A 25,788-nucleotide genomic window follows, 5' to 3' on the forward strand; every position below is an offset into this window, starting at 1 on the left:
TGGATCTCCTTTTACTAGCCTCTACAATCACAACTTTCTTTCTAATCCTTTTAAACTTACTTTTTTTTTAATCATAATCAACTTTTAAAACAATATGTGAAAAATAACATAAATAAAAAAAAGCAATACATTTCAAATCACACCACAACAATTAGTGGTAGAACCTATTTCAGAGTTTGGTATGTGTTACAATTCCACAATTTGAGTTTTTTACTGTAAGCTCCTCCAAGACACTGGAGACTAAAAGAAACATCAATATAATGATACAGCAATCATATTCATTTGTTAAACCCTACATTCTCTGTATAACTCCAACACCACTTCTGAACTTTCTCCCATTCTTTAGGGGTATTTGGGTATAACTCAATTGTATAACTCAAATGTACCTGAGAAACCAATGGGTTATACCCATTCTAACTTTCTCATGTTGGAAGGGGCTTTTGATAATGGTAGGAGGATGGGACTACTTGATGTCCTTCCTGGAGAACCTGGCCTCTCTGCATTTCAGGACTTACCTGGTCTAGGGAGCCAGCTGGAGTTTGTAAGGCTTTTGGAAAGTAACCCTAGTGTGTGGAACCTTTGGAGAATTTTATACAATGCCCTAGATGTTCTTTAGGATTGGCAGGAATGTTTTTCTTTTTATTGTACAGTATAACATACATACAAAGCAAAGAAATAAAAAAGCAGTAATTTTCAAAGCACTCTTCAACAAGTAGTTACAGGACAGATCCCAGAATTTATCATGGGCTACCATATGATCCTCTCAGATTTTTTCCTTCTAGCTACTCCAGAATAGCCTCCTATATGAGGCTAGATGGCTTAAATATTTTTATTATCACAATCGACTTTTTTTCCTTCTTTTGTGAAAAAAAAATAACATACAAAAAAGCTATAAATTTCAAAGCACAGCACCACAATTAGTTGTAGAACATATGTCAGAGTTTGACATGGGTTATGATTCCACAATTTTAGGTTTTACTTCTAGTTGTTCTAAAATACTGGAGACTAAAAGATCAAATTAGTGATTCAGTATTTCATATTTATTTGTTAAATCCTATCTCCCCTGTATAACTCCACCATCACCTTTGATCTTTCCATCCCTCTCTTTAGGGGTGTTTAGGCTACGGCAATTCTAAGTTTTTCATATTGGAAGGGTCTGTCACTAATATGGGTAGGGAGATGGAACTATCTGATGTTCTAGAGAGGCTGGGCTAGGTTTCAGGACTTATCTGGATCAGGGACCCAACTGGACGCCATGGTTTCTAGAAAGTCACTCTAGTGCTTGGAACCCTTGTGGACTCTTACATATCGCCTTAGGTATTCTTTAGCATTGGCTGGAATGGTCCTGGTTGGCCGGTTATGATAGGTAGCAAGGTCTAACTGAAGCTTGCCAAAGAGCAACCTCCAGAGTAGTCTGTCGACTCTATTTGAACTCTCTCTGCCACTGATACTTTACTAGTTACACTTCTTTTCGCCCTTTTGGTCAGGATGGAATTGCTTTTAAACTTACTTTTACTGTTTCATTTTTCTGAATTTCCTCATTCCTATTACCTCCATCCCATTATATTTTCTAGAGTGTCTGTTTTCTCTTGAACCCTTTCCAGTTCTATCTTCATTTCTATGATTGTTTTTTCTGTCTCTTTCCTTAGCTCTGCCAATTCACATTTTATCTCTCTCTAAGGTCTCCCTTGTTATATTAACATTTCTTATTCCTAGTATTTCTACACTGGGATCTTCCTTCATAGAACTGTTTCATTAGCTTTTTTGTTTTTGTTTTTCATTCACAATAAAATGTATGGCCAAGATTTCCATTTGCTTTACTGACACATTTTTCTGGTGTTCTTCATCTTTTAATAAGTTTGCTGCTCTCTTCTACATGTCTTTCTTACAGTATATTGATACTGTAACAGTCACTTTTTTAATACTCATTTTTGAATGAGGTAGAATTTCCTAGATTGCCTGTCTTGCAGGAGGCTCCAAAAGGGGAAGGCCAGGGTAGTTTTGGGGCTTCTCAATCCAAATGGTCTTTTCTCTCTCTCCTCTGCTATTACAGGACAAGTCTGTTTTTCACAAAATTTGGCCTTTCTGTGTGATTATTTGGGTAAAAAAGAGTCATATGTTTACCTCTCTGAATAAAAGTGGATCCAAGAAATCTTTTGCTGTCAGTCCTCTTCCCTGTAATTTCCTTATTTATTATAAGCAGGGAATATAGCTTATTTAACTTTTGCCTTTTATAACAGTGCTCTCACTTTCACAATGTGTATGTTTGCTGGTATCTTCTAGATTTGTCCCTCCTGAGTCTTTTTACCAACCTCTAGATTTCTATTTACTTCTTCTTGCAATTTTTCTACCATACACATATTTTAGAGGCTGCAAATTACATCTGCCTCCTATATTTCTGAAAATGGAATTTTTCACCCCTTCCTTCCAATTGTCCTTGATGCCTTTGTTGATTTCTAGAGGGAGAAAAGAGAAAATACTAACTCACACAGTCATGCTGACAGAACTTCAAAAATAAACTTTATAAAAATGACAATCACACAATAACCGTAAGAAAAATATCAATTTGCAACTTCTAATATTCACACATAATGTTTCTTATAGTGAAGTGATCACAGGTACGTAATTCTTCAGGGCCTAGACCAGGGATCAGACTAGATCAGCTCAAATGTACCTGAGAAACCAACTGCTAAAATTTCACATCTCTTTATCTTTTCAAAACATACTAGCTAAATATTATTAAATTTCTTTCTTGTGTTGTTGACCATCATCAGAATAGTACTATATTAATACTGAACAGCACTCCCTTCTCCCTGAATTTAGAAATAATTTAGAGACAAGGAATTCAGGCCAACTGAGATTAAGATATCCAGCTTTACTGCTAATAAAAGCTAGATTGGAGGATGTGGCCGAGACATACCATAACAATGAACTTCCTAACACTGCATTCTAGGATGAGGCTTATCCACCCAGCCACAAACATTGTTTAATAATTAAAATCTCCCCAAATAGGATTCTTGCTCCTGCAATACTTGTACAAGAAACAAGCAGACAAGAACATATAAATATATTTTTCTTTTATTCCCCACAGACAAAAAGAAAAAAGAGGGAGTTTACACAAGCCCTATTTCTCACCAATAATATAAGTGAGGGGCATTGAGAGGCCAGGTTGTTTCTCTAATACGATAGTTCTCAAAGTGTTGTTCAGGAACCTCTGGGGGTTGCCAGGAGGTTCCTGCAATGTCAAATTATTTACATAATGTTAGTAAGTTGCTATTTTCATTCTCATACTCTCAATAAGTGTACAGTGAAGTATTCCAGAAGCTACATGATGTGATATTGTGACAATTTATACTCAGAAATGAGAATGTGGCTATCTTCTGTTATACCAGACATTAAAATTTGAACGATGTGAAACAATGCCACTCTTCTCATTAAAGTGTTTTTGTTTTGCAAATAGTTGTTTTTCATAATAATGTGTTATTTACATTAACATGTGATGGATTTACTACTTCTATTAAAAATTGATGAATGGTTTGGTAAAAATGCTTTAATTTTTAATATGGTATGTATTAATAGATATATTCTGCATGACCAAAATCTCCTTGGGGTCCTCAGTAATTTCTAAGAAGAACTGCTATTCTAATGTATGTTTTTCACATTGAAAAAATATCATGAATGGGGAATAAGTGTCCCATTGGAAGTAAGTCTTCCTAACTACCTCCTCCTCCCACCACTAACATAAACTATACTTTTTAATATCATGTAAAGAAAATCCTTTTAAGAAAATCCTTTTAAAAACTGACTTTGAAATCCTTAGCAGAAGACTACCATGTTTGGCTTAGACAAATTAGCTATGGAAGAATAAATAATGGACATCCACCAAAAGGAATATGAATACACGATGATAACAAGAGTAGCAAGATTAACAACAGGTGAAACTTTAGAATAAAATGGTGCTATGATAAGGGCAAAGGGACAACTATATATATATACAGTTTTAACTCTGTCCTTGTTTCTATTGTGACTTTGTACCTCTCTCTTTGCTTCAGTTTCCTCATCTTTAAATCTTGGAACATAAATGGGTCTACAAGCAAATGCTATCCCTATGCCTATATCATCCCCAAAAGATAATCAAATAGTAGCTAACCATTTATAAAGCACATAGTATGTTCTAAGAGCTTTATATGATTTAACTAATTTAATCTATGACACAGTCATCTGAGGTAGATAACTAGTATTTGTCAGATATTGTGATGGTTAGGTTACCAGGTGATAGTGTCTAGTTGTCTGGTCATGCAAGCACTGGCCTAACCATTACTGCAAGGATATTTCATGGCTGGTTGATAAAACAGAAGGCGGGTTTATTAAATCATCAGTCAGTTGACTGCAGTTGTGGATAATTATATCTAAGCTCAACTAAGGGCACATCTCCCACAAATGAGATACTCTAATCAGTTGGGTTTGATTCAGTCACTTGAAGACTTTTAAGGAAGAGAGACTTTTCATTGCTTCTTCAGTCAGCCAGCCTCTCCTATGGTGTTCATCTAGACCCTTCATTGGGGTTGCCAGCTTTACAGCCTGCCCTACAGTTTTAGACTCTCACTTTCCCACGGCTGTGTGAAACACTTCTATAAATCTTATGCTTACAGATCTCTCTTGTTGGTTCTATTGCTCTAGAGAACCCTAATACAGACATTGTGGATGAGTAGTTAAGTAATTTGTCTGAGGTGCCCTGGTAACTAAATAGGTAAAAAGACAGTCAACACAGTCAATCTCTTAATCACTAATCCATGCTGGTAATCAAATGTGGGATCAATTTTATGTTAAAGACTTTTAGGGTAATCATGGCATCGGTGTTTCACCACTTTTATTTTCTCATAATTCCTGCTGTGTACATTAATTGCCACTTTGTTGTCCTTAATTGAAATTATGAAAACAAAAAACTTCATTAAACCAGATATTATAGCCCAGAGATGTCTTTTTAGTTGTATCCATGTCGTCACTATTTAACAGACCCATGAAATCCTTGGGAAACTTTAAAATATATTTCCAAAAGTGAACAATATTTTAAAAAATAAAACTTTTCGGGTTAAAGGGGGATGAGGGCTAGTGAGTCTAAGGAAGAACAATTTTCAAGTATATGAAAAGTTTGTGTAAAGACAAGCGTGATCAACTACTAACCTACATTGAGATCAAAGAGTAATAAAAAATAAATGGTAGCAAGAACGACTTAGATACTATACCAAAAATATTGTCACTAAAAGTATTAAACACCAGGATATACTGTTCAAAGTGCACTTTGGGCATAAGAATATTAAAAGATCTCTGTAAGTTAAACATTAATTCATTCAAAAAATTTTTACTAAATAACTATAGTATGTCCTTTAGTGAATATGAAAATAGAAATAAAATATCTTGCCACTCCCAAGGATAGCAAACTTCAGTCCATATGGCATACCATAATTAAAGTAAACCTACTATTTATAAATATTCCCTAGAAATAACATGATAATTCTTTTAATGCCGCTATATATAGTAATGTGGAATACTGAAAGTAAATAATCTAGCAGCAACAGAACTAAGCAAAACTTTAAAACTCTTAATTTTCTTATTAGGTAACTAGGAACAAGATGGTTAACTTCTCTATTGCTCAGTGTCCATATCTGTAATACACAGATAACGATACTTTATCAAATTGATATGAGAATTAAATTAGATGAAGGATGTGAAGGTACTATCTAAGCTTTTAAGAAATATTACAAATGGCAATTGTCTGTTTTTCAGAATGAATGGATGTGTACATTAAAGGATCTGGAAATGACATTAAGCAACACTGGCAAAGGCCATATTTCCTCCTAACATAGACCTTTGTTCATTCCCTTAGCAGGGATTGCTCACCCCATCTCTAATCACTCAATTAAATTGAGATCTCCTTCAGATCTCAATTCAGATGTCTTTCTCAAAGAAAGACTCTTTAGACTGGCTCAGGTTCTTCTATTACAGCATTCGTGTTACTGTGTACTTTTCCTCGATAGTCCTGACCATAAGTTATACTATATCTGCATAATTCCTTGTTAAAGGTTTTGTTGCCACACCTAGATTGGGAACTCCATTAGTGTAGGAGTCTCATTTGTCCCCATTGTTTCTCCAGCACATTTATGCCTGACAGACAGGACAAAAATTGACTCTGTTATAAAAAGATGGGTCATTTGGAAGAGCTAGAAACTTATGGTTGTGAGAGAGATGTAAATACATGTTAAATATCTATATTTGGCATCTTTATGCCTTTATGTCACCAGATAAGCTCAAGTGCCTTTTCCCTACCTTTTTACTTTTTCTCTTTTTTTAAAAAATATCTTTATTGACACATCTTCACATACATACAGTCCATATGGTGTAACAATCAGTGACCCACAATATCATCACATAACTGTGTACTCATCACCATGGTCATTCTCTAGAACATTTGCATCACTCCAGAAAAAGAAACAGAAAGAAAAAAAAAAAACTCATAATCCCATACCCCTATTTTTCTCTTATTGCCTTTTTACCTTTTTTCTTTTTGTTTGATTCCTATATTCCTCCTCTAAATTTGACCCCAGTCTGTGTTTGGTTACCGAATATCCAACCTTCCTTATTAGTTGTGGGGAATTCTCCACAGCCTGTATAAGTTTGGGACAAAATGCTTATGGGACAAAACTAGGGAGATCTTTCCTCTCCCTAACCTCTGGCAAGCAAGGCCTGGGCAATGGACCTAGATCCTAGGGGGGAAATAGTGAAATTTTTTTTCACTAATTTTTTGACTTAGAAAAAGGTTTAGAGGTGGACGTAAGATTTCTGATATGGATTGCTGAGTAATTTGACTAGAAGTATATAGCAAGTCAGGGTTCCTGGTTGCAAGCTTCAAAGTTTTGTTTGATCAAAAAAATTCTATAAATTAATCATATAAACATAAATTTTAAAATGCACATACCTTTCTATATAGAGAGCAAATTTCCCCAGGTATACCCAAGAAATCACTGACAATGCTACATGGGAAGAGCCACAATAAGGAGTCTGAAATGGAATAGAGGGAAAACTTGTATGCTTCCTTATTCTCTGTGGTACTGTTTAATTTCTTTCACGACTATGTATTATTTTCTAATTTCAAAACCTATTTGATTTAAAAAAATCTATTTGATAAAAAAAGTAAAGTTTCTGTGCTGACATATAAAGAGCTTGGAATGTCACTTCCATCCTCACAGAAAGAAAAAAGCTCAACAAACTGAAAATCAACAACACTTCTTTTTTTTTTTTTTTATTTTTTTGAATCCAAAGTAATTTATTTGATTGTTCTTTGGAGGGCTCTGTACATTATTTTTATGAAGCATTGAAAAGTCAAAGGAAAAATAGGAAATTAACTTACATGAAAGTCAGCTTATTAATTTTTCTTTTTTTTATTAATTAAAGAAAAAAAAGAAATTAACACAACATTTAGAAATCATTCCATTCTACATATGCAATCAGTGATTCTTAACATCATCACATAGATGCATGATCATCATTTCTTAGTACATTTGCATTGATTTAGGAAAAGAACTAGCAAAACAACAGAAAAAGATATAGAATGTTAATATAGAGAAAAAATAAAAATAATAATAGTAAAAAAAAAAAAAGACAAACAAACAAACAGACAGACAAAAAAAACCCTATAGCTCAGATGCAGCTTCATTCAGTGTTTTAACATGATTACTTTACAATTAGGTATTATTGTGCTGTCCATTTTTGAGTTTTTGTATCTAGTCCTGTTGCACAGTCTCTATCCCTTCAGCTCCAATTACCCATTATCTTACCCTGTTTCTAATTCCTGCTGGTCTCTGTTACCAATGACATATTCCAAGTTTATTCTCAAATGTCAGTTCACATCAGTGGGACCATACAGTATTTGTCCTTAAGTTTTTGGCTAGACTCACTCAGCATAATGTTCTCTAGGTCCATCCATGTTATTACATGCTTCATAAGTTTATTCTGTCTTAAAGCTGCATAATATTCCATTGTATGTATATACCACAGTTTGTTTAGCCACTCGTCTGTTGATGGACATTTTGGCTGTTTCCATCTCTTGCAATTGTAAATAACGCTGCTATAAACATTGGTGTGCAAATGTCCGTTTGTGTCTTTGCCCTTAAGTCCTTTGAGTAGATACCTAGCAATGGTATTGCTGGGTCGTATGGCAATTCTATATTCAGCTTTTTGAGGAACCGCCAAACTGCCTTCCACAGTGGTTGCACCATTTGACATTCCCACCAACAGTGGATAAGTGTGCCTCTTTCTCCGCATCCTCTCCAGCACTTGTCATTTTCTGTTTTGTTGATAATGGCCATTCTGGTGGGTGTGAGATGATATCTCATTGTGGTTTTGATTTGCATTTCTCTAATGGCCAGGGACATTGAGCATCTCTTCATGTGCCTTTTGGCCATTTGTATTTCCTCTTCTGAGAGGTGTCTGTTCAAGTCTTTTTCCCATTTTGTAATTGGGTTAGCTGTCTTTTTGTTGTTGAGTTGGACAATCTCTTTATAAATTCTGGATACTAGACCTTTATCTGATATGTCATTTCCAAATATTGTCTCCCATTGTGTAGGCTGTCTTTCTACTTTCTTTTTTTTTTTTTTTTTTTTTAAAGGAAAGACAGAGAGAAGGAAGGAAGGATAGAAGGAAGGAAGGAAGGAAGAAAGGGAAACATCTTTTAAACATTTTCTTGTTTTATTGTATTCTGTTTCTCCGTTTTTGTTACATGGGCTGGGGCCGGGAATCGAACCGAGGTCCTCCGGCATAGCAGGCAAGCACTTTGCCCGCTGAGCCACCGCGGCCCGCCCTCTTTCTACTTTCTTGATGAAGTTCTTTGATGCACAGAAGTGTTTAATTTTGAGGATCTCCCATTTATTTATTTCCTTCTTCAGTGCTCTTGCTTTAGGTTTAAGGTCCATAAAACTGCCTCCAATTGTAAGTTTCATAAGATACCTCCCTACATTTTCCTCTAACTGTTTTATGGTCTTAGACCTAATGTTTAGATCTTTGATCCATTTTGAGTTAACTTTTGTATAGGGTGTGAGATACGGATCTTCTTTCATTCTTTTGCATATGGATATCCAGTTCTCTAGGCACCATTTATTGAAGAGACTGTTCTGTCCCAGGTGAGTTGGCTTGACTGCCTTATCAAAGATCAAATGTCCACAGATGAGAGGGTCTATATCTGAGCACTCTATTTGATTCCATTGGTCGATATATCTATCTTTATGCCAATACCATGCTGTTTTGACCACTGTGGCTTCATAATATGCCTTAAAGTCAGGCAGCGCGAGACCTCCAGCTTCGTTTTTTTTCCTCAAGATGTTTTTAGCAATTTGGGGCACCCTGCCCTTCCAGATAAATTTGCTTATTGGTTTTTCTATTTCTGAAAAATAAGTTGTTGGTATTTTGATTGGTATTGCATTGAATCTGTAAATCAATTTAGGTAGGATTGACATCTTAACTATATTTAGTCTTCCAATCCATGAACACGGTATGCCCTTCCATCTATTTAGGTCTTCTGTGATTTCTTTTAACAGTTTTTTGTAGTTTTCTTTATATAGGTTTTTTGTCTCTTTAGTTAAATTTATTCCTAGGTATTTTATTCTTTTAGTTGCAATTGTAAATGGGATTCGTTTCTTCATTTCCCCCTCAGCTTGTTCATTACTAGTGTATAGAAATGCTACAGTTTTTTAATGTTGATCTTGTAACCTGCTACTTTGCTGTACTCATTTATTAGCTCTAGTAGTTTTGTTGTGGATTCTTCCGGGTTTTCGACGTATAGTATCATATCGTCTGCAAACAGTGATAGTTTTACTTCTTCCTTTCCAATTTTGATGCCTTATATTTCTTTTTCTTGTCTAATTGCTCTGGCTAGAACCTCCAACACAATGTTGAATAATAGTGGTGATAATGGACATTCTTGTCTTGTTCCTGATCTTAGGGGGAAAGTTTTCAATTTTTCCCCATTGAGGATGATATTAGCTGTGGGTTTTTCATATGTTCCCTCTATCATTTTAAGGAAGTTCCCTTGTATTCCTATCTTTTGAAGTGTTTTCAACAGGAAGGGATGTTGAATCTTGTCAAATGCCTTCTCTGCATCAATTGAGATGATCATGTGATTTTTCTGCTTTGATTTGTTGATATGGTGTATTACATTAATTGATTTTCTTATGTTGAACCATCCTTGCATACCTGGGATGAATCCTACTTGGTCATGATGTATAATTCTTTTAATGTGTTGTTGGATATGATTTGCTAGAATTTTATTGAGGATTTTTGCATCTATATTCATTAGAGAGATCGGCCTGTAGTTTTCTTTTTTTGTAAAATCTTTGCCTGGTTTTGGTATGAGGGTGATGTTGGCTTCATAGAATGAATTAGGTAGTTTTCCCTCCACTTCGATTTTTTTGAAGAGTTTGAGGAGAGTTGGTACTAATTCTTTCTGGAATGTTTGATAGAATTCACATGTGAAGCCGTCTGGTCCTGGACTTTTCTTTTTAGGAAGCTTTTGAATGACTGCTTCAATTTATTTACTTGTGATTGGTTTGTTGAGGTCATCTATTTCTTCTTGAGTCAAAGTTGGTTGTTCATGTCTTTCCAGGAACCCATCCATTTCATCTAAATTGTTGTATTTATTAGCGTAAAGTTGTTCATAGTATCCTGTTATTACCTCCTTTATTTCTGTGAGGTCATTAGTTATGTCTCCTCTTCCGTTTCTTATTTTATTTATTTGCATCCTCTCTCTTCTTCTTTTTGTCAATCTTGCTAAGGGCCCATCAATCTTATTGATTTTTTCATAGAACCAACTTCTGGTCTTATTGATTTTCTCTATTGTTTTCATGTTTTCAATTTCATTCATTTCTGCTCTAATCTTTGTAATTTCTTTCCTTTTGCTTGCTTTGGAATTAGTTTGCTGTTCTTTCTCCAGTTCTTCCAAGTGGACAGTTAATTCCTGAATTTTTGCCTTTTCTTCTTTTCTGATATAGGCATTTAGGGCAATAAATTTCCCTCTTAGCACTGCCTTTGCTGCGTCCCATAAGTTTTGATATGTTTTCGAACAACACTTCTTAAAGCAACTGTAGAAATGAAGTCATAGAACCAAACACTGCCCCCTCAACTGGACAGATATGTAAATTCAGAGAATGACAGTGTAACTGGGAGCAGAAACCACATTTGGAGCTGACAAAAGATAGGAACACTGAAACAGAAACTGGCAAATTCTTGAGGCTGAGTGTAGACTAGCTTGAGAGTTAAAAATTGTTGAGGTCGCAGTCTTAGGGGTACTCCCACAATTACATGAGTTTTACCCCCTGGAAGACAGGTTCTCACATTAAGGAATGGAGAAACCCCTGAGGCTTCGAATGGGGAGGGGAAAAGTCACCATTTTGAAATATACCCTCGGGGGAAGCAACCACTAAGAACCAGAGCATTCTGTTCTTAGTGGTTACCTCAGGGACAACTACTTTGCTGGAGCCTTCTCTAACCTAGGAGCAGGGGCAGTTTGGACTGCTGGACCTCCTTTGACCTTCCTGTCTCACATAAGGGGAGGATAGACCATATTTGGCCATAAAACATACCTTATCAAATTTAAATGAATAGAAGTCATACCAAATATTCTCTCAGACCACAACAGAGTTAAACTAGAAATCAACAAAAGAAAGATAACTGGAAAGTGCCCAAATATTTGGAGATTAAACAACATACTTATAAATAACACAGGGGTCAGAGAAGTAGTGCCTAGAGGAGCTACAAAGATAGCTGAATTAAATGAAAATAAAAATGCAACTTAATAAAATTAATTTCAGACAAAGCAGACTTCAAAACAAGGAAAATTATCAGGGATATAGAGGGTCATTACATAAAAATAAATGGGTCACTCTGCAAGAAGACATGACACTTCTTAATTATGCATCTAACAAAACAGCATCAGCAGGATGCAAGATGTCTCTCTAAGAATTGTTTTTCCTGCAGTTTGCAGAAGGAAATTTACAGCATTTAATTGTAATATTAGAAAAGAAAGATGCCAAATCAATAATCTAAGCTTCCACCTTAGGAAACTTGAGAAAGAAGAGCAATATAAGGCTAAAGTAAACAGAAGAAAAGAAATAGTAAAAAATTAAAAATAGTATAAAAAGATTTAAAGTAATAAAATTTAGAAAGTATAATAAATTAATAAATATTAAAAAATTTAAAAAGTTCTATGATACTGAAAACAGAAAATTGATAGAGAAAATCAATGAAACTAAAAGCTGTTACTTTGAAAAAAGATCAATCAAATTGATAAACTGCCATCCAAGGTAACTTAGAAAAAATAAGAGAGAAGACACAAATTACTAACATCAGAAATGAAAGAGGGGATGCATTCATTAAAAGAATAATAAAGGAATATTTAAAACAACTCTATGCCTACACATTTCCTAACTTAGATAAATGGATAGTATCTTGAAAGGCATAAATTACTAGAACTCACCCAGGAGAAATGGACTATTAAAAATGTTAATCCATAATTAATAATCTTCCAAGACAGAAAGCAACCAAGCCTTCACTGATTAATTACAGCAAATATTCAAAGAAGAAATGATACCAATACCTTACAATAGCTTCTGGAAAACAGAAGCAAAGGGAACATTTCCTCCCTCATTCTATGAGAAAAGAAAACTAAGAACCTATATCTCTCATGAATACAGATACAAAAATCCTCAGCAAAATAATAGCAAACTGAATCCCAACAATGTATAAATATAATTATATAGCATGACCAAGAGGGATTTATTTCAGGGACGCAACCTGGTTCAAAATTAAAAAATCAATTAATATAATTCATCACATTAACAGGTTAAAGAAGAAAACTCATATGAACATATCAGTAAATGCTGAGAAAGCATTTGACAAAAATATAACACCCATTCTTGGTAAAATCTTTCAGCAAATTAGGATTAGAAGACAGTGTCCTCAATGTGATAAAGAATAAATACATGAAACTCAGAGCTAACGTTGTATTTAACTGCGTGATACTAGATGTTCTCCCCCTGGGACTGGGAAGAGGCAAAGTTCCCTTTCACGACTCTTATTCAACACTGTACTGAAAATCCTAGCTAATGCATAAGACAAGAAAAGTAAAGAAAAGGTATTGGTAAAGAAGAAATAAAACTACTTTTGTTCACAGATTATATGGTGTGCTATGTGGAAAATCCCAAAGAATTACTAGTTAATTTGTTTCACATAAATTCTTTAAGGGCAGGTATTGAGTGCCATCAGAAATACGAGGAAACTCTTCCAGGTATTTCAAAAGTAAGAATGTGCCTACATTTCTTGTATAGGAATTCTAATAATATCAACAATTAAATTTATGGATAAATTAGCATAATTATAGGAAATCATATTATTTAGAAGAACTACAATAGCAGTGTCTCAGTTCATAAACACTTAAAACAGCATAAAAATATCTATTGCTGGCAACTAGAACAAAGAGTCAATTCAAGATGTATTTCTGAATAATGCTCATGCTAGAAAAACACAAAAATTTATGAAAAATATATCAAGAAAAAAAACCAGTATATTTTAAATACTATGCCCAAATTACACTGACAGTTTCAAAAATTTATGAAAAATATATCAAGAAAAAAGCCAGCATATTTTAAATGCTATGCCAAAAGTACACTGATAGTTTGAAGAAGAGGTAAGATTGTTAAGGAAGGAAGTAAGAGTGAGTGACATAGAGGAGACTGCCCCAAGTAAAATCAGAGATTTAGCACACAACAGAACATAACTGAAAGAGCAAATATGAGCAAGTACTGCACAGTATGGGTGGGATCAGGTAATAGAAGGAAAAGGGAGGAAATTAAGTTTGGGATATTATACTATGGCGGGGTTATAAGATATATGGACTTCACTAAAAAGAATCATGGAAGGTTGTTTATAGTTATTTTTTTAATTGTTAATTTTTAGCAGAAGGTAGGCATAAGTAAATCAGTTTTTAGAAGATAACTTTGCTGGACTTGTGAAGGATGGTTTGAAAGGACTAGGAGAAAATGGATAGAGAAAGGGTGAAGAGACATAGATTCTTGTTAGAGGATTATAATGCTTAGGTTAAGGGCTCCACCATGGCAGTAGCAACAAATAATCAAATGGAAGTGATAGATGTGAAGGACCTTATAAAAATGTAATATACTGGGTGGGCCGCGGTGGCTCAGCGGGCAAAGTGCTTGCCTGCTATGCCGGAGGACCTCGGTTCGATTCCCGGCCCCAGCCCATGTAACAAAAACGGAGAAACAAAATACAATAAAACAAGAAAGTGTTTAAAGATGTTTCCCTTTCTTCCTTCCTTCCTTCCTTCTATCCTTCCTTCCTTCTCTCTGTCTTTCCTTTAAAAAAAAAAAAAAAAAAAAAAAAAAAAAAAAAAAAAAAATGTAATATACTGATCCCCTGAAAAGATTAAAGAATGTCAGTGATATACTGATCCCTTGAAAAGATTGAAGAATGTCAGTAAACCTATAGTATTCAGACCTCAACATGCTTTCTGAACTCACCAATTCCCTCATACTTCATCTCTGGGAGGTGATATGGAGAAAAACAGTGCTTGTCAAGGTGTTGCAACATAATTCTGCTCCCTACATGAATAGACAATACATTTTAATTTTTATAGATATGTATTTATTTTGTGGGTATTATGTGTTTATGTGTATTTGAGTACATTAAGAAAACACTAGCACAGAAAATTTACACTTGCATAGATATTATGAGTGAGGATAATGTATTTTTGTTTTTAAAAAGGTCAGTTTGCTGTGTTTGTCGGTTATTTGTCATTATGGACCAATGCAAATTGTCTAAAATTGAGAGTGCTGCTGAGTGTACAACCAAATGAGGATATTGTAAGACATGGTTTGTTTATTTCGGACATTATCCATGATGCCCAATAGATGGAGGGAGCCAAAGGGTACAACTGAGAAGCAGAATGGGGAACTGTGCTACATTTATATGATGGAATATGGTGCAGCTACAAAAAAGGAAGGACATTGAGAAGCACGCAACGAACTGAATAAACCTTGGGGACAATGGGTTATGCAAAAATAAGTCAGAAACAAAAGAACAAATTGCTAATGTCTCTTTCAGAAAACAGTTACAAGAAAATTGGAGCCTAGATTGTAAGCCATTATAGCAGCCACATTTGGTCTGAATTTGTAAGTAAATTTCTAGATTTTGAGAACCTGAGCTATATGTGTATCAGCTGGTATTTCCCTGGAGCTTTGACTACTCTGTGACATCTGAGACCCAGAAATGGAGCGCTGCAGCCCTGAAAGATAACACAGCTATATACATTAACCACTGAAGTAACTGAAAAAGAGATCAGGCCTCAATTACAGATAAAAATGAAGTCAGTCTAGCTGGGACTAAGGTAAAGCAGAATACAGGGTAACAGATGATAGTATATGTACTCTAGACCCTCACCCATGTATGAGACCAAAGGCAGAGAGGTTTATTATGTCCAGAACTTAAATTTTCTGTAACATACAATCTAAATCAACCTGTCTGGATAGATAGCTCATTTAAACAACCCAAACTCCTGGAGTCCAGAATGTAACATACAATTTTCTGTAACATACAATCTAAACAACCTGTCTGGATAGATAGCTCATTTAAACAACCCAAACTCCTGGAGTCCAGAATGGGAACAAGGCATAGTAATTCTGTATAGCTTAATGTAATACCAAGATACAACTCAGATATCTTGGTGGGCTGATATATAATTAAAAGTATTCGTACAGTCCCTTAAAGGTCCAAAGGAAAAAAAATGGAATGTTAAACTCTCCCATCTGGGAAACTCTAGGTACCCTCTCAACCACTGGGGAATCATGAGAAAATAGGTCAATCCCTTGGTTTTTTTTTTTTGTTGTTGTTGTTTTTGCATGGGCAGGCTCTAGGAATCGAACCTGGGTCTCTGGCATGGCAGGTGAGAATTCTGCCACTAAGCCACCGCTGCACTGCCTGAAGCCCTTGATTTATTCCCTCCTGCCTCCTATATTCTGAAGCAGCCAGAAGGAAAAACCTGAAATGATGGCACAGTAACCCATGACAAACTCTGGATCTGTCCTGTAACTACCTGCTGAAGAATGCTCTGAAAACTATTGCTTTCCCCTTTTGGAAGCCCTTGATTTTGAGGCTTGGCCTTATGAAACTTATTTCTGAAGTAGAGAAGCTAAGGCTACCTATAACAAGGCTTAAGAGTTGCTTCCAGGAAACCTCTTTTGTTGCTCAGATGCGGCCTCTCTCTCTCTTTAAACCCAACTCTGTAAGGAAAATCATTAACCTCCCCACTATGTGGGACAGGACATGACATTCAGGGGTGAAATTTTCCCCGACAATGTAGGGCCTGGCTCCTAGGGATGAGTTTGGCCCTGACAAAAAGGGGAAAAAGAAGTATAATAAAATAAGGCATCAGAGAGATCAAATAGAGTCAAGAGGATATTCTGGAGGCTACTCTTATGCAAGCTTCATTTAGACAGTCTATGGTTTGCTAAAAACCAATCAACATCACTCCTGTTAACTCTTAAGGACACCCAGGGCTTGAACTGAGACTCCATAAAAGTTTTCATGTACTAAGTCTGCATTCCTGGAACCTATAATTTCCAGAGGGTTCAAAGGCCAAATAAATCCCAAAACCCAGAAGGACTGGCGTCTTCAAGATTATCAACTAATTACATCCCCCTATCCTTTAGTGTTAACATCCCTTTTCAATGTCAAACAGTCAGAATGGGCATTGCCTAAAGATCCCTACAGACCGGGAGAAGACTCAAAGGAGAAGGAAGAGTTATAAGAGGGAAAATAGGATTTAACAAATGAATACGACTGCTGAATCACTACATTGATATTTCTTCTAGCTTCCAATGCTTTCGAGCAGCTAGAAGGAAACATTGGAAATAGTGGAATGGTAACCCATAACAAACTATGAAATCTGTTCAAGTAACTACTTATTGAAGTGTACTTTGAAAATAATTGTTTTTTCTTTCTTCTCTTTGTATATATGTTGTATTTCACAACAAAAACGTTTTTTAAAAAGTCAATTTGAAGAAAAGCTATTCAGTAAATAATAATAGCATAGTATGCAGACATAACAAAAACTGACAGTAGTTCAAATGACTGAAATTATAAAACCCTGACCCTGACCTATATATTCTCCTTCATACAATATACAGAATGCTTTGTTCCTTTTCCAGAGGTCAGCAAACCGACAAACAAGGATGACGCTGTATCAACTAGTATCCAGTTTTCTTCAACCCATGTCTCTGTCCTACTTGAAATTTTCTCCTACCTCAAGAATTAAATTCCTTTATGTAGAAAATCAAGAATTTCCACTATAAAATAACTAGGTATGATCTGAAATATAAAAGACCTACGTGGAGAAATATTTATTGTAAAATAGACTTGTCACCTATAATTTTACTGGCTACTCAATTCCTGAAAATTTTGACAAGATTGAGTTAAATCTCATTGTATCATCTGTAAAAGAAGTAACTAAAGGAGAATCCTACTAGCCACTAAGTAAACATCTACAGAAGAACTCAGAAAATAGTAACAAATTTAGCCTAAATAAACTTCAAATAGTGGACAGGCTTCAGTGAATCATGTGGCACAAAAGGAACAAGAAGATATCGAGTTATATAAATTTAGACTGGAATCAAATAAAACACATAAAAATACCTTAGGTTTAAACCTATTTAGCAATCCCATCCTTTTTCTTTTTTTCTGTTTTTTTTTAACCTTCCAGTAACATTTTTAAATGCCTAAAAGCCATTAAAGCAAAACTCTTTCCAATGTCTCACAGCAACATTAAAAAATTCAAAATTAAGTTTCATCAACTACCATTTATACTTTGTCTATAATAGAACAAAGGTGAATAAATTACATAACAATTAATCTTTATATATAGGAAGCCACAAAAGGAATGCATCTAAGATGTTTTTCTTTTTGAATGTAGCCCAAGATAAAAGTATCTTCAAAAACATATCATTAATGCAATAAAGCTTTTGTGGAGTTGTATTTTATATAAAAGTCCTTTTTTCTATTAGCTAGTTCTTCCCACAGGAAATAAATTTCATTATTTGTAAAAAAAGAAAAAAAATACATGAAGTAGAAAATGCATTTTAGACCATCAGGTAAAAAATTCCTATGAAGAAAGATTTGGCTCTTCTCTTTGTATCACTGAGAGCTATAAAATATATGGGAAATTTCCAATCATCACACACACAGTGTGGTTAAATTTATCAAAAGACCATCCTATAATGTAAGGCAACTTCTCAAAGAAAGCAAGTGAAAAAAACCTTTAGTTCATACTTGATCGGAGAAATCCTTTACAGTGATAAAGGATTTTTCCTGAACTTTTTTTCTACACAAATAACAAGTATAACTTTATGCAGTTTAACTTTATGTTACTTAACAATCTTCAAAACACAGTTATTCCAGAGTCATTAAAATAGCTTTTGAAGAAAAATACTTACTTTGACCACATAATTGAACCTTCGGATATCTTGAATTGCACTTGAGAAGTCTAAACGATTAAAAGCTTCTCCCAAAGTACAATAGCCATGCCTCTGGAAAAACAAACACAAAGCAGCTAAAATTAGTCAAATTAGTCTATTAGTCAAAACCAGGAGACAGTTAAGTCAATTAGTCTGTGAAAATATTAAAATAAATTAGCAAAGGGCATTTGGTTTTTATTCTGAAGATTTATTCCAGATTTAGATGAGAATAGAATAAAATAATAGTTATGCTAAATTTAAGCAATTTATGTATAATCAAGATGTTTTGAGTTGAGAGCATTTTTAACCATTGCCTATGTAATGACAAAAAAAAATTATTAAATATCTTGCAGGTTTCTTTTGTTCAGGAAAAGTTGAGGTGTGCAAAAATTAAACCTAAACTCATAACGTAACTATTGGTGGTTATGAGGCTGGAGAACAAATAATGCCTAACACTCCAAAATCAAAGACATGGTAATTAGACCCACAGGTCTCCAAATCAAAGAAAACAAATGAAACTCCAGTAATTCTTTTCAGCACTTCGAATACTGTTATTATATTTTAGGCAGTTTTCAATAATGAATCCTATATTCTATATTGGTTTGCAAAGATTTGCACATTATATTTCAAGAGACATTAGAAACTCCATACTCTGTCTTTGAAATATAAAAATATTTTTAGTTCAGAATTGTGATGATAAACTGGAGAATAATAATAGAAATAGGTGATAACAGACTAATCCCTCAGATTTCAAGTAGATGTGTAGAGAAAGTAGTAAGGTGTGTAATACCTTAAATCTCAGATAAAAGATGTACTATAAAGACTAATATGGTTTTGTGTCAGAACCCCAAAACCAGTCTTAATCTGTAAACAAATCAATGAAATTCACTAATTTATAAAATTCAATATTTACTTTTACTGAGTATCTACTATGTGCAAAACACTTTTCGGGGACCCGTGGGGTAGGCAAAGATTAATTAGATGTAGATTATAATCTGAAATCAACAATAGCTGATATTCCTACTTTAATCCCCTTCTCTACTCAATGTACAGAATTCTAAATGATGGTGTAAAAGATAACTTTACAAATTCTCCACCCATCTGACAATGACCTCTTCTTTCTTTGGGAATTAAACTTGATTCCAAAGTGGACCACAAATAGCATGCTTGAACCACATGACCTTGCCCACCCTTTATAGTGATAGGAACCATAACACATAAACTCAGAAACTAGAAAGAAGCCATAGTCTGTCATGTGGACAAGCAACAGAGATAACTTGCCTGCATGAAGTGAGAATAAAGATGCATAATGAGATGGAAAGAAGAGAAATAGAGACTTGTCACCTTTCCAGTTCCTACATCTCAGTGCCTTCTTGGGGTTTAGTTATATCCTTATTCCTAGTTCCATGTAACATTCCTGCCTCACAATAAATTTCTCTTTTGTTTTTTACGCTGGCATAAGGTTTATTCTCTTTTTTGTACTTAATATGTTAACACAGAACAAAGGGTATATTTAATAAATTTTATAATCTTTAATTTTGTTTTTTATAAACTAGATTAGATTAAATCAAACAATCTTCTAATGGAGTATGAGAACATATCTTAAAGATTAATTTTATACCCATTTAACAGTTTTAACTATAACCACATATATCAAACAAATTTTCTTCCTCAAATCTAATCCTTATATTAGGAAACTTAGACTAGTTTCTGACTTCTGTTATTAATATTTCTGGAACATTTAATTTACCTTCATTTAAAATATGATAAACAATTGCTTCCTAAATCATTTCCCCCAATTGCCGCAAAATACAGCAAATGCAGAGTTCTCAGAGTGTAAAAGAAACTAAGCTTCCCCCAAATACTAAACAGAGAAACAGTGATCATATAGTGCTTGAAATGAACTGATTCATTTAATGGCTCAATAAAAAGCTTTGATCAACTTGGCAAAAGAACAGGAGGGAAAGTGGTCAAGTAGTCACTGCAGATTCAAATTTAACTTCTCATTTCATACTATCTACTCCACATACTAAATGTTTCTGCCATCCCAGAACACATGAGAACTATGACATCCCTATTAGCAACACTGATTCATTATTATCAACTTTTTGGGGGGAGTGGAGATAAAATATCCAAATTTCTAAGGGTCCATACTTAATCTGAAACAGCCCTTCAGTTGATGATGCATGTGCTCTTTGGTGAGGGTAGGAAGGGAGGTAACTATATACCATATATGCACACAAGTACATGCACACATGCATGCAAACAGACACAATTAAGAATCACTGTTTCAAAAGATCTTCAAATATCAGAGCATAAGCATTCAACTGCTATAATGGAGATTATATAGATCAGAGATCAGAGATCTATATAATCTGTATCAGAGATCTGATATTGCAAAAGAAATAATTCATTTAATATGACATTATATTTTCAACAGAGACAATACAAAATACTTACTCTCCCCTACTTACAATACTTACCTCTTTTGTGCTTTCTTTATGGACATAGATCCATTTTTCACGATAAAAACCTAGAATAAAAATTAACTTTGTTCTTAAAATTTGGTGAATCATTACAACATGAAGATTTTAAAGGAACATCAATAATTGCATATGATATCCAAATTATCTGAATTATTATATAGATGAGGTATTTTTACTTGGTTAAATGTAAATACAATTGCTTTGTTTTCTAATATCAGTTTAAGAGGTCCTGAAATATCTTCATATGAAAAATTATGTTAGTATCAAGCCTTAATAACTTAGCATAAAATTAGTGTTATTACCTCTGCAGTAATATGAAGATATATATTATTAAAATGCAATTAATTTATTAATAAATTCTTAGGTACCCTAATAAAAAGTTTCTTTTCTTCCCTCATTTCCCTTATATGGCTTTTCAGATAAGTAAATTTTTCATATAACTCAAATATCCAAATTTCAAGAAACATTACTACCATATTCTCCATTTAATCCTATCATCTTCAATCTGTATACTGAAAACATTTAGAAATTCCTTAATGGTTTATGATTGTATCATAATACAGTACTCTAACATAAGGCCACAATCCCTTTCACACGGGTTAGCTACTGCAACAGCTTTCAGTCGTCCTGCTTCCAGGTTTTCCCTAATCCTATCTAACATATATACTGTCTCCAGATGTTCCTAAAATTCAGGTCTGATCATGTCTATCTCCCTCCTGCTTAGAATCCTCAGAATCTTCAGTGACTCCTGGATTAAACAATTTAGCCTCAGTGCTTAGGAGTGAAACAGAACAGATTATGATGAACTGAACTCATGTCTGGTATTTGGTCATTCAGACATGTTTATTCTTAAGGTTTCTGCCATCTTTTATTCCGATTTTGCATATTTTACTAACTAAAATGGTTGAGTGCAAAAAGTCTGATCACTAAAGCAGTGAGCGATATTGGATACAGTGCTGTATTTATATATCTACATCTTTTTTCACTTTCAAAACAATTTATTATAATAATATATTCAACAACTAAAAGATCGTATAGTATTATAAGTGAAAATTATCTTACATTGAGTATTTGTGTCATTTCTAAAATGGTCCTTTTTCCTTTTTTTGGATGTATATTCACACTCTTCATTATTGAATATTTCTTCATCTTCACTATTTAAAATACTGAAATAAAGATATTTTTATTAAAAATTTTTTTCAGGGAAAGCTTCATTTAGCTTTTCTTTTGTAAGAGAATATAACAAATATTTGGTTTGCAATTCACAACACCAAAATAAAAATCATGTTAAATTCTGAAAGCGAGTAGTTAATTTTCAAAGCAATATATAATGGGCTTGAAATTATAAGGCTAATGCCTAACAAAATATTTTTTCATTTCAAGAGATCAGAGATTTATCCTGGTTCTTTTTGAGATGTGCTAAACATGTTTCAGTCTCTTCCAAGAATTTTGATATGCCCAACTAAGTTTCAGACATCAAATGCTTTTATTAAGACATGAAGATTTAAACAAATGTGACAATATGACAATGTGACACACTGACTAATGTCTTTGCATATCCCTGATCCAACACTGAATAAACAAACAGAAAACATTTTTTGTTTATCTACTATATTTTCAAAGACTTAACAGAAGGTAAATTTCTTATTAAGCATCAACTAAATATGCTGTTAAGGACTTAGCTAAAGCCAGATGAAGCATAAAATGCATTTTTTTACACTTAAATATATTTCATTAAAAGCTTTTCTAATTTTTATTCTTTTTTTGATGAAATAAGGAAAGAGAACAATAAATCAATAACTAAACAACCTGATTATATTTTCTTTTTAAAAAATTCCTTACAGTTAAAAAAAAAACTGTTGAGCAGCAAGTAAAGATATGTAAAATTTTAATTTTTCAACACGGATAACTAAGAATGTTTTCAGTTTGAAAGCAAGGAAAAGCTTTGTGGAAATAGGGTAGATAGCTTAAGGGAAGTGGAAGTGATGCTCAAAAAACAAGGAAGTAAAATTGTTTTATTTCTCCATCATAATTCTTTCACAAGAAAACTGCATACAAGCCCCAGTATTCACTTTTAATAAAAACAGCTGAGTTTGCCAAATGAATCAATTTTTTTTTTTTAGAAATCATTCCATTCTACATATGCAATCAGTAATTCTTAACATCATCACATAGATGCATGATCATCATTTGCCAAATGAATCAATTTATCACTGTCAGAATAGACTTAAACAGAACTAGCAAAAGTTGTAAATCAAGACAAACAAAAGTGCATTTAGAAAACCATACAGACAAACTTAACATTCAATGGCAGATATTAAATAACCTCAATTCATGGAAATTTGCAGATCCTGGTTGAATCTTATATTTAATCTTACAGTATTTGTTGTTATTGATTCAAACACTGAATACAGTAGCTTCAAATCTGAAAAGTTTTCCAAATAAAATCACAAACATATCAAAGGAAAAGCAGAAATTCATTGTTCTTAAGAAACTGCTATATAGAAAGAAACGATAAAGAAGAGAGAACTGGAGATTATTTTAAGAAGAGGAAGAGGAACAAATGCTATTATACCTCAGTTATAGTATATTAAATTGTGGCGCTGAAAGGAAAATTAACCTGTGTGAACACCCACCAACACATTTAATCTGATCCCAGAGCTTGCCCTCGGATGGCTGGGCAGTTGCAGATTCTTCTATGTCTGAAGGGAGGAAAAAAGTCTCACTTTACTTGGAACATGTGCAGGGTTGGCTGAATAACAGGATCTTTCTAGCAAATAAATGATCATAAATAGTGTTGATCTTGGCTTTCTTGGGACTTCCCAAACTAGGAGATACCTAAGGTTGAGTCCAACCTATTTGGGCATAACTAAGCCTCTTACTAGGCCCACTGAGCGAGCAGTAAGGGAGTTGCACTGGACTTCTGATGTCCATGTTAAACTTCAGCAACTAACCTGGGTTCTACAAACAATAGTAAAGGGAAAATAGCTATTTTAAGGAAACTATCAACTTAGCTTCTTTTTCCAAAGTATTTTAAAAAGGAAAAAAAAAGTCATATTTTTTAGTGGTGGTTGTTATGCTATCACACCAAAAAATGTAAAAGTAGGAAAGAAAAAGAAATATTTTCAAAAATAAAATCCAGCATGAGACACTAATAAAGTAATACTTATTATTGTATAAACCTTTCCACCTCACATATATGCAAACTATGGATCAACCACATTTCAGAGAAGATACTTTCTCATATTGTGATCTTTGGTTTCTTGAGCAAGATAAACATCACCTGCCCTGATAGGCAGGTGATTTAAAAACAACAACAACAAACAATGGAACCTCAGATGACAAGCTGAAAACAGAGGGCAGATGTAATACAAGAACTATAGAACAGCTATAATTTTTAAATTTGTTTCACTTATTATAAAAGGAGACAGTTTTTAACTCTATATCCATAGCTAAGTGTACCACCAGCACCACAGTCACCTTCAACCTACGGAAAGTGAATAAAAGGCAATGAAACTCCAGGGTTTCTTTAAAAAACCCATTCAACAACGCACGACATTCCCCCCACCTCCATTTCCAATCAGGAAAAGGAACAGAAGAGTGTAGAGAATAATCACCAAAAAAACTCAAAATGGAAAATAGCCTGGGGACAAACAGAAATTAATCTTTTCTTAAAATTTAAGTCCAAAAGTTAGAATGCTGTTTTAATGTTTTCCAAACATGAAGTGCTCATTTCCCTAAATTATAATCCTCATTCTAATGATGACCTATGAGATATTTTATATTTTTTATCTGCTGATATTTTCCTGAAGAGTGAGATAACCCAGTCTTAAGCTTCATTTCCCAAACCATTCTTAGGTCTCAGTATAATCTTTAATGTAATGTGCTATTATGGGCTTCAAATAATTTTCATGCAATTCTAGGAAAATAAGATAGGCTACAGTAAACCTCTAATTTTTAAAATGCTTAATTAAGGGTAGCAGTTCATAACTGTAGTGCTGATACACTGTAAGATATGTCATAACAAATTTATTATAATAAGAAAAATTACAAGAGCTTGTGAATGATTTTCATTTTTAATAAGTATAAAAGTAACACATTGCTATATAACCTAGTATTTCCCCAGGGAACACTGGGTACCTCTGTGACACCTAAGACTCAGAGTTTAGAGTCCTACAGCCCTGAAAGTCAGCATTACTCCACATAGCAACTGTAAAAGAAACTGAAAAATTGATCAGATTTCAATGAGAGATATGAATGAAGCTGATCTGGTTAGGACTAATGTAAAGCAGAATACAGGGTAAAGGGTGATACTGTCTGTATTTTAAATCTCCAACTTCTGCAACAGAACAAAGGAAGAGATGTTAATTTTGCCCAAAATTTAAATTTTCTGTGGCATACTATCTAACCTAACCTCTCTGGTCAGGTTATTTAAACATCCTAAATACACAGAGCCTACGGTAGGGAATGAGATCTTGTTATTATGTCAAAGCTAAACCTTCCTAAGCCCAAGCTACCACCCCCCTCCGAGAACCTCTTTTGTTGCTCAGATGTGTTCTCTCTCTCTCTCTCTCTAAGCCAAACTCCACAAATAAAGTCACTATCCTCCCCCCAACGTGGGACATGACTCCCAGAGGTGTAAGTCTCCCTAGCAACGTGGAACTTGATTCCCAGGGATGAGCCTGGCCCTGGCACTGTGGGATTGACAATGCCTTCTTGACCAAAAGGGGGAA

General features: G+C 34.1%; 1 protein-coding gene across 8 annotated transcripts in view; it reads right to left on the reverse strand.

Moving 5' to 3' along the window:
* Positions 1-25,788, reverse strand: part of FBXO25 (F-box protein 25) — an 80,150-nt gene that overhangs the window by 35,846 nt on the left and 18,516 nt on the right. For 3 of the 8 annotated variants that reach the window (XM_077153023.1, XM_077153025.1, XM_077153024.1), the window contains exons 3-5: positions 22,118-22,221; positions 21,053-21,102; positions 18,549-18,641 (exon numbers count right to left, since the gene is read on the reverse strand). In XM_077153023.1, coding sequence (XP_077009138.1) covers positions 18,549-18,641; positions 21,053-21,102; positions 22,118-22,221 — 247 coding nt within the window. Of the gene's footprint in view, positions 1-18,548; positions 18,642-21,052; positions 21,103-22,117; positions 22,222-23,691; positions 23,758-25,788 lie in introns of those variants that run through there. The other 5 variants (XM_077153028.1, XM_077153030.1, XM_077153027.1 and 2 more) reach the window with 3 other exon arrangements.

The sequence above is a fragment of the Tamandua tetradactyla genome, chromosome 3 (assembly GCF_023851605.1).
Source record: "Tamandua tetradactyla isolate mTamTet1 chromosome 3, mTamTet1.pri, whole genome shotgun sequence".
In the NCBI taxonomy this organism is placed as follows: Eukaryota; Metazoa; Chordata; class Mammalia; order Pilosa; family Myrmecophagidae; genus Tamandua; species Tamandua tetradactyla.